General features: G+C 36.7%; 1 protein-coding gene across 1 annotated transcript; it reads left to right on the top strand.

The window, feature by feature from the left end:
• The first annotated feature begins 553 nt into the window (after nt 1-553).
• On the top strand, nt 554-12,899 carry LOC109340774 (ATP-dependent helicase BRM-like). Its single transcript, XM_019578513.1, has 14 exons — nt 554-1,201; nt 2,766-4,094; nt 4,260-5,594; nt 5,798-5,910; nt 6,143-6,230; nt 6,330-6,416; nt 6,604-6,696; nt 6,779-6,862; nt 6,953-7,156; nt 7,687-7,929; nt 8,006-9,556; nt 9,660-10,187; nt 10,446-10,697; nt 12,059-12,899. The coding sequence occupies exons 1-14, from the start codon at nt 1,028-1,030 to the stop codon at nt 12,710-12,712; spliced, it is 6,735 nt and encodes a 2,244-aa protein (XP_019434058.1). The 5' UTR covers nt 554-1,027; the 3' UTR covers nt 12,713-12,899.
• Nucleotides 12,900-14,509: the final 1,610 nt, after the last annotated feature.

A 14,509-nucleotide genomic window follows, 5' to 3' on the forward strand; every position in this document is an offset into this window, starting at 1 on the left:
TAATACCCGCCATGTGGATACCTCAAATTTATAAATTTAGTTTTTAATTTTTTATATATTATAGTTTATTATTATTATTTTAAGATTATATTTCATATATTTTATTATTATTTCATAATAAATTACACTCTAAACGATTATTATCATAAATTTATTATATAAATATCATATTATTATATATTATTACAAATAGTATAATACATAATTAAAATTAAAAATTCATTGAGTACTTACAAATACTCGTTACCCACAAATATTGTAAATTTGGGAATGAGAAAATACAACCTATACTTGTCCCAACTCTTTGCCATCTAGGAATAGGACACTTTTTGGAACAAAATTCATTGATGCACAATTGATTATTTATTTATTAATAAAATAATGTTTGAGAGAACAAATTGATTAACAATACTTAAATGAAGTTTTACTCAAAAAATTAAAAAAGCATTGATTCACATTTAAAGAGGGTTCATCTGCAATTTTGATGAAAAGTAGAGGGCAATCAAAAAATACTTCTCGTGAATCAGTAACCGTAGCGATCCCACCTCATTGTTTTGGCATTTAGGCACAACAACAAAGAGAGACGGTCCCTTCACATTTTTCACTTCCAAGTTCCAATACTCTGAACCCAAAACAAAAATATGTTTTTTTTTTCAAAAAGAAATTTTTTTGTTAGGGTTTGACCGGAAATTGAACATAATCGCGTAGTGCAAACAATCGTGATTCAGACAAGTTTTCCTCTTACCTTCTGAAGAAAGATCCACCCTTTTCCCTTGTTCCGAAAATCACGTTTTTTTAGAGAGAAAAAATCGGTGGTAGCTTCAGCTAGAGAGAAAAATGGTGGAACCATGATGATGCTGTTTTTCATCAAAAAAAGTTTTGTTTTTTCGTGAATTTTGGAGGGATCTGAGGGTTTTGCATTTGTGGGTCTGTTCAATTTTTATGAATTTTGCTTTTTAATTTTTTGGGGTTTGTACTGTTGACTGATCTGAATTGAGGGTTTTTGGTTATTCACATCGAGTTCTGCATGCAATCCGGTGGAGGTGGTGGCTGGAACCCCGGTGCGGGGCCGGCGGGCCGGGCAGCTTCGTCACCGGCTGCGGCTTCGCCATCTTCTTCGTCCTCGGCGTCACAATTAGGGTTAGACTCTTTGCATCAGCATCACCAGCAGCAGCAGCAACATCAGATAGGTTCTAGACAGGTATGGATTTTTGGGGTTTAGCTCAAATTTATGTGAATTCAGTAGAATACACACTTTGACTAGTTAATTGTGTTTACTGTGCAGTGATGTTAGTTATTGCCCTATTGGGTTTTGGTGATATGTGAGTATGTGACACATTGTAGTGGGATTTTGGGAATTGGGATTTAGTAAAGTTTGCATTATTTTCCTTTTTTTATGACAACCTCGTACCTGTCTTACTTAATTGGTCGGGCATGTGGTCTTTACTTTTAAAGAACAATTAATTTTTCAGGTAAAGATGGAGTCAAACAGTCAAACTAGGCATGTTTTAATTTGGTTGAGTGTGTAAACCTGTTGAATGCATTGAATCTCAGTTCAATTGTGTGCTAATGTGCTGACATTGACAGTTTTCCTTTCAACTTTCCTTTCAATCACAAAAATATGAGTTCTGTTTTGCCTTTTTGAATTATTTTACTAATTGGTCTTTTTGCATTTATTTCATGTTCATATGTGATGTTCAGTTATTGGAAAAAACAAACTGTTCTGTCTTTACTATTTCTTTTTTGAAACATTCCTTGAATTTCCTTTTAGATATTGATTAGAATTATGAAACTTTTGGGGTTTTAAAACTTAGGTTCATGTTTTACTGTTTTGATTTGAAACTCTTTTTTTATCCTTCACTTCTCTCTTCAGGTAATATTCTTTTTGTTTAAACATGTTCATTTACTGTAGAGTACATGTAGAGAATATCAGGTTGCATCTTGCTAAAAGTGTTGTTTCGTCTACTTCTGCATATTGTTAATTTCACCCTTGATTGTTCTAGCTGTCTATCCCTTCTGTTTTATGTTATAGCAGTTAAATCTGAGTTATGTCATTAATTTATTTCGTCTATTTCTGGTTGCCTTGAAGTTTTCTATCTGATGCAATCTTAAGGGGAAAGTCAATCATTATATCAGTCATTTCTCAAAATGTTGTTTCCATTAATGTATGATTGATTTTCGTCCTGTTATATTTTAATAGTGGTTGGGATTCTGTCATAGTTCAAACTCATGGTTTTGTTTCTTGTTTCATGTTTATGTTAGCAGTAAAGTATTATATCTTTTTAAAAGTGTTGTTTCGTCTACTTCTGCATATTGTTAATTTCAGCCTTGATTGTTCTTGCTGTTTCCTGTCTGTCACTTCTGTTATTAGCAGTAAATTTCAAGTGAATGTCATTAACTTAAATCGTCTGTTTCTTGTTGATTTGCAGTTTTCTATCTGATGCAATCTTAATAGGAAGATCATCATAATCTTGACTATTTCTCTAAATGTTGTGTTCATTAATGTAGGTCTGATATTCTGTATGTGATGTGGTATTTGTGGATAGGATTCTGTCATAATTCATAATCATGGTCGTGTTTTCTGGTTTCATGTTTAATTGTTTATGTTACTCCATTAGAGTTCACCTTTTGGTTTTATCTGTGTATTGTACTAATAGCCTGCACAAGTATCCATAGAATTGCTGATAAAAAGAAGTATCCACAGAATTTTCTGTCCTAGTATTGTACTTAACATTTTTCTTATGCTCACGTCTTTACATGTGTAGTCATTCCAACAGCAACTACTTAGAAAACCTGAAGGGAATGAAGCTTTTTTAGCCTATCAAGCTGGGCTTCAAGGGGCATATGGGGGTAACAGCAGTTTCTCATCTCCTAGTGCCATGCATCTGCCTCAGCAGTCTCGAAAATTCACTGATTCAGCTCAACATGGTTCGGGCCAGGATACCCAGCTAAGGGGTCAAGGTGTTGAGCAGCAAATGCTGAATCCTGTCCATCAAGCATACCTTCAGTATGCTCTCCAGGCACAACAAAAGTCTGCTTTGGGAATTCAGTCACAGCAGCATCCTAAGATGGGGATGTTAAACCCTTCATCTATGAAGGATCAGGAAATGCGTATGGGTAATTTGAAAATGCAGGACCTTATGTCTATGCAGGCAGTGAATCAAGCTCAAGGATCATCATCCTCTAGGAATTCATCTGAACATGTTGCTCGTGGGGAAAAGCAGATAGAGCATGGACAGCAGATGGTACATGATCAGAAGAGTGACGGAAAGCCTTCAAACCAGGGTGCCATTGGTCACTTAATGCCTGGAAATATGATAAGATCAACACAAACACCAGAAACTCAGCAAGGCATCCAAAATGTTATGAACTCCCAGGTTGCTATGTCTGCTCAATTGCAGGCTATCCAGGCATGGGCACGAGAACGAAATATTGATTTGTCACATCCTGCAAATGCCAACTTAATGGCACAGCTAATGCCATTGATGCAGTCAAGGATGATTCCTCAACCAAAGGCCAATGAGAGCAACATTGGTTCTCAGTCATCTCCTGCCCCTGTTTCAAAGCAGCAGGTTATTTCTCCAGCAGTTGCGAGTGAGAACTCAGCACATGCTAATTCATCAAGTGATGTGTCCGGGCAGTCGGGCTCTTCAAAAGCCAGGCAGACAGTTCCACCCAACCATTTTGGCTCAACAACGAATGCTGGCATGTCCAGTAACTCTAGCGACATGGTAATGCAGCAATTCAGTGATCATGGAAGAGAGTCTCAAGCTTCTTTGAAGCAGCCAATAATAGTTGGGAACGGAATTCCCTCTATGCATTCTCAGCAGTCTTCTTCCAATGTGAACTTGAATGCAGATAACCCTTTGAATGCAAAAATTTCACCATCTGGTCCAGAACCTCCTCAAATGCAGCAAATCAGGCAGTTAAACCAATCTACTCCTCAGGCTGGAGGTCCAATTAATGAAGGGGGTTCAGGAAATTATGCCAGATCTCAAGGTTCACCTGCTCAGATGCCTCAACAACAAAGCAAGTTTACCAAACAACAGCTTCATGTTCTTAAAGCACAGATACTAGCATTTAGGCGGCTGAAGGTTTATCTCTGCTTCCTTTTCATTCTATCTGTGTCTGTCTGCATCTGTCTAAGTCTGTCTACATTATGTGAGCTTGTGCTATTTCTATATACCTAGGAGAGATGTAATGTGTATATTCTTAACAAAAATTGTTCTCACTAATTTTATTTTTCTTTTGGTTGACAGAAAGGAGAAGGTACTCTACCCCAAGAACTTCTTCGGGCTATTGCTCCACCTCCTCTTGATATGCAGGTGCAACCCCCACATCAACCTGCTGGAGGACAAAATCAAGACAAATCTACTGGAAATAAAGTGGCTGAACAACCAAGGCACATTGAATCCCATGCTAAGGATTCACAATCTATCCCGGCTATTAATGGACAGAGTTCTTTAAAGCAGGAATTGGTTGCCAGAGATGAGAAATCCACCATGCTATCTGCTCACATGCAAGCTGTTGTGCCACCCATGTCAAAGGAATCTGCACCAATGTTGTCTGTTGGAAAGGAACATCAGAAGTCAATTGCAAGCTCTGCTAAGTCAGACCAGGACAATGAACATGGAGATAACAGAACTCCTATTAGAAGCGAGTTAGCACTAGATAGGGGAAAGGCTATTGCACCGCAGCCTTCTGTGCCTGACTCAATGCAAATGAAGAAACCTGAACAAGTAAGCACTATGTCTCAGCCAAAGGATGTGGGTTCCACCAGAAAATATCATGGACCCCTATTTGATTTTCCTTTCTTCACTAGGAAACATGACTCCTTTGGGTCCTCGATGATGGTAAACAATAACAATAATTTGTCACTGGCATATGATGTCAACGAGATTCTTTTTGAGGAAGGCATGGAAGTACTTACCAAGAAACGGACAGAAAAATTGAAGAAGATCGAAGGTTTATTAGCAGTAAACTTAGAGAGGAAAAGAATTAGACCTGATCTTGTTTTGAAGCTGCAAATTGAAGAGAAAAAGCTTCGCCTTTTAGATCTACAGGCACGTTTAAGGAATGAGATTGATCAACAGCAACAAGAGATAATGGCAATGCCAGATAGGCCGTATCGTAAGTTTGTTAGGCTCTGTGAGCGTCAGCGTATGGAGCTTGCTAGACAAGTGCAGACATCTCAGAGAGCTTTAAGGGAGAAGCAACTCAAATCTATATTTCAGTGGCGGAAGAAGCTTCTTGAGGCACACTGGGCTATTCGTGATGCCCGTACTGCCCGCAACAGGGGGGTGGCCAAATATCATGAGAGGATGTTGAGGGAGTTCTCAAAACGTAAAGATGATGACAGGGACAAAAGGATGGAAGCCTTGAAAAACAACGATGTTGACCGATATAGGGAGATGTTGTTGGAGCAGCAGACTAGCATGCCTGGTGATGCTGCAGAGAGATATGCTGTTCTTTCATCTTTCTTGAGCCAAACAGAAGAGTACCTACATAAATTAGGAAGTAAGATAACAGCTGCCAAAAATCAACAGGAAGTGGAAGAGGCAGCAAAAGCTGCTGCAGCTGCAGCACGTTTACAGGCATACTTCATTAACTTCCTTTTTCCATAAAAAGATAATTTAAAAGAAAATTCCCATGTTCTGAGAATAGTTATGCTTGTATCCCCCTTTTTCCTGTGATATATAGTTTTGAGGATTCTTTTTTTGATGGTTTCTGATTTACTATTTAACTTCTTGGTGATTATTTACATGTAACTAAACCATTATATGTTTTTGACTTAAAGGGTCTTTCTGAAGAAGAAGTCAGAGCAGCTGCAACTTGTGCCGGAGAGGAAATGATGATCAGAAATCATTTTATGGAAATTAATACTCCTAGAGACAGTTCATCTGTTAACAAGTCAGTTTTGTTAGTTAATTTTTTGTGCACTGTCTTGATTTCTGGCATAAAAAAGCTCTGAGAGGATATGTTTTTCAGTGAAAGTTGTTGGCTCAATGTGTTTATGCTTCTTTTTTAACTCTAAATTAAATGCCCTGTTCTTGTTTATATATCTATGCTTTTACAACTTATAATTGGTTCTGTATGATAGTGTATCTGATGCTTGATGGTACCATTGTTGGATACTTTCTAGGTACTACACTCTTGCTCATGCTGTGAATGAAACGGTTATAAGGCAACCATCAATGTTACGAGCTGGAACATTGAGAGACTATCAGCTTGTAGGTTACTACATTATGTGAAGGGGTCCATTTAAGTTATTGCTTTTTGTTTTTTGCTTCAGCAAGTTTTTAAGGCTTTGATGCATTATTTTTCGTAAGGTTGGTTTGCAATGGATGCTTTCTTTGTATAACAACAAGTTGAATGGAATTTTGGCGGATGAGATGGGTCTTGGCAAAACTGTACAGGTTAGTTTTATTCTTTTGTTGCTCTGTCTTGAAATGAAAAGAATGACCATTTTTGCTGCTGACTTTACAGTTCATAATTAAACTTGTCATGTCATACATGGGAGATGTTAGATATTGTTTATGCATAATTAGTTACTTTTTCTTTGTGTATAATTTTCTATAAACTGGAATATTTCTTTTTTTCCAGGTTATGGCATTGATTGCCTACTTGATGGAATTTAAGGGAAACTATGGCCCACATCTTATAATAGTCCCAAATGCTGTTTTGGTTAACTGGAAGGTTGATTATTCAGCTTATTCAATTGAAGGATATTCCTTTTCTTTGTGAATGAGCTAAACTTGATTTTTTTTTCATTATGCAGAGTGAGCTTTATAATTGGTTACCATCTGTGTCATGCATCTATTATGTTGGAATGAAGGATCATAGGTCAAGATTATTTTCTCAAGTAAGTGTGCCTCAGTTTGTTCTCTTTATGTATCCACACTTCAAAGTATTTTAATATTTACTGCCAAAATTTCTTCTGTTATATTTGCAGGAGGTTTCTGCTATGAAATTTAATGTCCTTGTGACTACTTATGAGTTCATCATGTATGACCGATCAAAGCTTTCAAAAATTGATTGGAAGTATATCATAATTGATGAAGCACAGAGAATGAAGGATAGAGATTCGGTTCTTGCCCGTGATCTTGATAGATATCGTTGTCAAAGACGCCTTCTTTTGACCGGAACACCATTACAGGTCTGCTCTGTTTTGATACATTCATGTTGTTAGAAGTGGTGCATTTTAAGTTTTCATTTATCTCTGTTGTGCACCACTTAGACCAAGTGTTGTCAGTCTAGGTCAAGTCTGCATTGTTCTATTTTCTTGTGCAGCTTGTGCTTCCAGTTATAACAAAATCCATACATGTTCTTTCACATGTTAAATATTATTTGCAAAGAGGCATGTAACAGGAGAGGGCTGTAAAATACTGCTAAGTTGCTTGGCAAGAAATAATTTACCTGCATTGAACCGGCAGAAATAGAACTTTTACCTTGAGATATATTGTATAATATTCAATGTTTGAGAGGTTTTAATGCGAAGGTGTGAGGAGCAAATCTTGTAAAGAAAAATCAAATTAGCCCCAACAGCATTTGTTGGTAATAAGTAATGGTACCTGATCACACTATATCAGCTCTAACAGTGCATAATCTTAGTTTTGTCAAGCAAGCCTACTTGGTGCAATATAAATGTTGTTGATGGAATTATTCGTGGTGTGATTTTCTCTGCAGAATGATTTGAAGGAACTCTGGTCCCTTTTAAATTTGCTTCTTCCTGAGGTGTTTGACAATAAGAAAGCCTTTAATGACTGGTTCTCGAAACCATTTCAAAAGGAAGCTCCTACTCCAAATGCAGAGGATGATTGGCTTGAGACAGAAAAGAAAGTTATTGTTATCCATAGACTTCATCAGATTCTTGAGCCTTTCATGCTCAGGCGTCGTGTCGAAGATGTTGAAGGTTCTCTTCCACCAAAGGTATGATTATATGCCCTAATATGGCCAGTGGTTCTTTATCTGGTGGCCCATTCCTAATGTCAGTGTTGCATTGCAGGTCTCGATAGTTTTAAAATGTAAAATGTCCGCTGCCCAGAGTGCCATTTATGACTGGATTAAATCAACGGGAACCCTTCGTCTTGATCCTGAGGATGAGATGTGTAAGGTTCAAAAGAATCCAGTCTACCAGATGAAGCAATATAAAACTTTAAATAACAGATGCATGGAGCTTCGTAAAACATGCAACCACCCACTGCTTAACTATCCATTCTTCAGTGACTTATCTAAAGAGTTCATTGTAAAATCTTGTGGAAAATTGTGGATCCTGGATAGGATCCTTGTAAAACTTGAAAGAACTGGTCATCGAGTGCTACTGTTTAGTACCATGACAAAACTCCTTGACATCTTGGAAGAATACCTGCAGTGGCGAAGACTTGTGTTCAGAAGAATAGATGGCACAACTAGTTTGGAAGACCGTGAATCAGCTATAATGGACTTTAATAGCCCTGATTCAGACTGTTTCATTTTTTTGCTTAGTATCCGAGCTGCTGGGCGTGGTCTTAACCTTCAGTCTGCTGACACAGTTGTCATTTATGATCCTGATCCAAATCCTAAAAATGAGGAGCAGGCTGTTGCAAGAGCTCATCGCATTGGACAGAAACGAGAAGTCAAAGTTATCTACCTGGAAGCAGTTGTTGACAAAATCTCTAGCCATCAGAAGGAGGATGAGCTAAGAAGTGGAGGCAGTGTTGATATGGAGGATGAACTTGCAGGCAAGGATCGCTACATAGGATCCATTGAGAGCCTCATACGGAACAATATTCAACAATACAAGATTGATATGGCTGATGAGGTTATCAATGCTGGACGCTTTGATCAAAGAACAACACATGAAGAGAGGCGTTTGACTTTGGAGACGTTATTACATGATGAAGAGAGGTATCAAGAAAATGTCCATGATGTTCCCTCACTGCAGGAGGTAAATCGTATGATTGCTAGAAGTGAAGAGGAAGTTGAACTGTTTGATCAAATGGATGAAGAACTGGACTGGATCGAGGAGATGACACGGTTTGATCAGGTGCCTAAGTGGCTTAGAGCAAATACAAGAGAGGTGAATGCTGCTATTGCTGCTTCATCAAAAAGACCATCAAAGAACATTTTATCGGGTAGTACTGTTGGTGTTGAATCCAGTGAAGTTGTTACTGAAAGGAGAAGGGGACGGCCCAAGGGTAAAAAACATCTTAGTTATAAGGAGGTGGAGGATGATAACGGGGAATATTCTGAAGCAAGCTCCGATGAAAGAAATGGATATGCACATGAAGAGGGTGAAGTAGGAGAATTTGAAGATGAGGGGTATAGTGGGGCTGAAGGAGCTCAGCCCATTGTTAAAGATCAATTAGGAGATGATCCTGTATGCGATGCTGGATATGAATTTCCTCGATCATCAGAAAGTGCTAAAAAGAATCAGATGATTGAAGAAGCTGGCTCCTCAGGATCATCCTCAGACAGTCAAAGATTGAGACAAGCAGTATCACCTTCTGTGTCATCTCAGAAATTTGGTTCTCTATCTGCATTAGATGCCAGGCCAGGTTCCGCTTCGAAAAGGATGGTACAGGGCCTTGCTCTATATTTTGGATATTTTATTATTTTGTTTTAAGTGGTTGCTTTTCCTATCTCATTCTGCTTAAATATCTTTTGATAATTTTTACCAGGCAGATGAGTTAGAGGAAGGGGAAATTGCTGTGTCAGGGGATTCTCACATGGACCATCAGCAGTCTGGAAGTTGGATTCATGACCGCGATGAAGGTGAGGATGAACAGGTTTTGCAGATGCCCAAGATTAAACGTAAACGTAGTCTTCGTATTCGACCCCGCCACAATGCTGAAAGGCCTGAAGGAAAGTCTACCAATGAGATGACGTCTCATTTGGCTGTCCAACCAGACCATAAATATCATGCACAACTCAGGATTGACCCTGAATCAACAGTGTTTGTAGATTCCAATCCCAGCAAGCATGACCTAAACCCATCATCAGTGAAAAATAAGCGAACTTTACCTTCAAGGAGAGTAGCTAACACATCCAAATTACTTGGCTCCCCAAAGTCTACTCGCTTAAATTCTATTTCTGCTCATTCAGAGGATGGTGGTGAACATTCCAGAGAAACCTGGGAAGGGAAGCCTATCAACTCAAGTGGATCTTCAGGTCATGGCACTAAGACGACTGAAATCACCCAGAGAAAGGTATGCATTGTTAATTGATTAATAATGTGTCTTTTTCTACATTGATCGTCATGTGTATTCCTGGGTGCTGTGAATCTTATTGCTTTGTTCATTTCATCTCTTTGCTTAAACTTTCTTGGCTATATTCCTATATTTATTTATGATATCACTTTGTTACCATCTTAAATAACGTCCATGGGAGATTTTATGTTGACCATTATTTATCTTCCTGCTAATGTTCTCTATGTATTTAACATCATACAATTTCTGCACTTCCAGTGCAAAAATGTGATTGGTAAGCTCCAAAAGAGAATAGACAAGGAAGGCCAACAAATTGTACCTTTGTTGACGGATCTGTGGAAGAGAATTGAGAACTCTGGGTACAGTGGTGGGTCCGGAAACAGCCTATTGGATTTAAGAAAGATTGACCAGCGAATTGATAGATTGGAGTACAGTGGAGCAATGGAGCTTGTATTTGATGTGCAGTTCATGTTGAAGAGTGCAATGCATTTTTACAGTTTTTCACATGAGGTGAGATTTCTTATCTGTGTCACTGTATAAAATGATTTAATTTTTTTTGGCTTTTGGTGGAAGCTGTTGCACTACCTTGTATTTGTGCTCTCTTGAGATTGAAATTAATCATTTTCCAAAGGGGTGTTGGGAACTTCTAAAAATTAGATATGTAAGTGTGGTGGAGCTAGTTTTTATATATAAGGTGCTTGGTAGTTACCTATTTTTAAACTACTTCTCATTTAAAGCAATTTTAGATAAAACTAGTTCTCATCTAAATCAATTTTAGATAAAACTAGTTCTCATCTAAATCAATTTTAGATAAAACTAGTTCTCATCTAAATCAATTTTAGATAAAACTAGTTCTCATCTAAATCAATTTTAGATAAAACTAGTTATTGAAAAAACATTTGGAGTTATTTTTCCTAATCCAACTTTTTTTACACATTTGTCTTTTGGGTTTATCTCATAACTTTTATTCTCTATTATTTGTCTCATGTTCAATATTAAAATTTAATTGTTAAATGTAGCTATAATTTTATAAATGGCTCAATACAAATTTGGGTTTAGGCTTGTTTGTTGTTGTAGTTTGTTCAATACAAATTTGGGTTTTCTTTAAAAAGGGTAAAAGAGCATTGGGAAAGTAAATTGGCTAGTATCTAATGTACCAAATATTTATTTATCCAATACATAATTTTTTTATTTTCCAAAAATCCAATGTATTAAGAAAATCCCACAAAGTTTTAACCAAATCACGGAATAAATTAGGACTGGTTGTAAAATAACTTAAATTTATAGAACTAGTTTATCTTGAACAGTTCTTACTGACCCAGTTTGGAAGGTTAGCAAACTTCCCCATAAACAACTTCACGTATTTGGTTTTTTTATGGAAACTCATGTTTAAATCCTTTAATGAAATCCCAAATACATTCTTAATAGATGCAGCATTTTGGAGCCTTATTTTTTATTATGTGGTATATCATATATTGAGTGTATTTTACATGTGTTTCTTATACTTTGGCCTGTTGAAGCATGTCTGACATTTTCAGATGCTAGACAGAAATTTTATCCTCAAGATTTATTGTATATTTTTATAATTTTTAATATGGCTACCCCATTTTGTTACACTTTGTATCACTAAGATAAAATAAAAGTTCTTCCCTCTTTGTACCTGATCACTACAAAGTGATTGAAAGTTTTCTGCCAAATATGGAATTGCTTTCATCTGTGTTTTTTACTGCCTGTGTTTCAAGATTGCTGCTAATGTATATAATGAATTGAAGACATTTCATGTGATCTGTTTGCTGGTCCCTAGGAGAACTTACTATATCAAATATTTTTTCACCTGTTGAAAGTGCTCATCAAGTTACCATTATTCTCAGGTAAGATCCGAAGCAAGGAAGGTTCATGATCTATTTTTTGATATCTTGAAGATTGCATTTCCGGATACAGACTTCCAAGATGCAAGAATTGCACTGTCTTTCTCTGCTCAAGTGCCTGCGGGTACCGTAACTTCCCCTAGGCCAGTGGCTGTTGGCCAAAGCAAGAGGCACAGGACGATAAACGAGGTCGAAACTGATCCTCCATACCCTCCAAAGAAGTCACTGCCGCGTGGATCGGCTTCCAGTGGCGAAAACTCCAGGATGAAAGGCCCTCATCCTCTGCCACCGAAAGAATCAAGAGCTGGAAGCAGCACCCGGGAGCAACACCAGCCGGACGATTCTCCACTGCTAACTCATCCAGGTGAACTGGTTGTCTGCAAGAAGAGAAGAAATGACAGGGATAAATCTTTGGTGAAGCCGAGGACTGGCCCTATTTCACCATCTCGCATTGGTCTCGCCATAAGAAGTCCAGGGTCAGGTTCAGTCCCTAAGGATGCTAGACTAGCTCAGCATAATCCCCATGCACCAGGATGGGCCGGTCACGGTCACTCCTCTCAACAAGCAAATGGGTCTGGTGGTGGCTCAGTTGGTTGGGCTAACCCTGTAAAGAGGCTAAGGTCAGATCCTGGGAAGAGGAGACCAAGCCATATGTAGATTTGTTGGGTATTTTATATAATATACATATTGCTGCTCTGCTAGTTTCAGAAAGAATTTTAGTGGCCTTTTACCTTCATATAGTCTTATATACCATAATACTGTTAAATATAGAATTAGGCCCTAAGTTGTATTTTTACAGCTACCTTAACTGGTTAAATGCAAGTCATTCTCCTATTTTCCTTTTTGTTTGGGTATGTAGCTTTTCTTTAGAGTTTAGATAACTCAAACTCTATATAGCAAACTTATTGGTTCATGTTGGTATATCCAGAATTGATCTCTATGAGGTCTTGTTTTCAATGGTGGTAGTTCTTTCTTCCAAATTGTTGTGTGAAAGCTAAGAACCAGTGTGTTTGGTTTAAGGGGAAGAAAAATTGCTAGTATTTTTGAACTCAACCAAATAAGCAAATTGAAAATTAGTGTTATTTTTTACATCTAGTTAGCTTGGAATGAACCATCCCCACCTAGAAGCTTCAGAAAAATAACTTATCGTAACAATGTTAGTTTTACATTTTCATGAATATCTTTACAAAAATAATACTAGTCTTTTGCTCATTAGATTTTTGTCTTGAAGCTTGGCAAAAAATGAGTAAAATTTAAATCTTTAAACTTACTTATTTGTATTTGATGTTATATATGATCAGTCCTAAGTCTGAATAAAAAGGTAAAAGTTGTATTAGGTTATTAATAATTAATATAAAATTTTGTCGAATCTATATGATACAATAGTTAGTGCATAATTTGATTCACAAAAACAATAGTTAATAAAATATTCTATACTATTTTGGGAAATGTTGTGCAGTGTTGTTAAAACTGTACCGGTTATCAAACCGGTCAGGGTACTGGTATAGTGATACAGTGGTTCAACCAGTGGTTTAGTAATTAAACCGCATGCCGGTTAAACCGGACATACCTACTTATATTTATATATATATAAACCTATAACAAACAAAAAATTCCAAATAGGTAGCTCAAATTTATAATCAATATTTATAATGTACTCAAAATTCACATAAATAAACAACTTTAAGTCTTTAACAAATTCAAAGTCTAAATTAAAAAACATATATCAAACTAAAGGTATCACTTAACAACCGCAAAATATAAATAAATGACATAAGTTCACAACTAATTCTACAAAACAAATAAATTTAGAGTTTTAACATTTAACACCAATGAGTCAAAGTTGTCTCATATGAATATTATACTTTTATACTAAACCCTATCTTCAGACAGTACTCCAAGATTACACAAATGTCACTTTAGGAACCAAAATGTGTAATCTAAGTATGTCTTGGAAGTATGTGCCTTGAAGGGGTTGAAGAATGGTTGGAAAGATGTGTCACCTTGTAATGAATTTTTAAGTTTTTTTTATAAAAAAAAATATGTGTATAAACCGGCTGGTTTAGTAAAATACCGGCCTGTTAACCAGTTTTGACCGGTTTTTGACCGGTTTTGATACTTGGCCGGTTCAACACCTGTACCGTACCGGTTAGAGGCCCGGTTCACCGGTTTTCCGGTTGAACCGGCCGGTACGATACGGTTTTAATAACTATGATGTTGTGGTATCAACATATAATTTATTTAAAATCATAGTTTAATGTTATTTATAAATAATTAATGCCAAACTCAACTCATAATTTTAAATTTAAATTATCTTATCAAAACTTATGATTATGAGGTGTATATAATTTTTTTTGTATAATTAAGGATACGACCTTAATTAACTTCATGACCGAAAACAATCATAAAATATTTATCAATTTTTTTACAGAATAGAAAAACAAATGTATCTAA

Source organism: Lupinus angustifolius, unplaced genomic scaffold (assembly GCF_001865875.1).
Source record: "Lupinus angustifolius cultivar Tanjil unplaced genomic scaffold, LupAngTanjil_v1.0 Scaffold_244_68, whole genome shotgun sequence".
In the NCBI taxonomy this organism is placed as follows: Eukaryota; Viridiplantae; Streptophyta; class Magnoliopsida; order Fabales; family Fabaceae; genus Lupinus; species Lupinus angustifolius.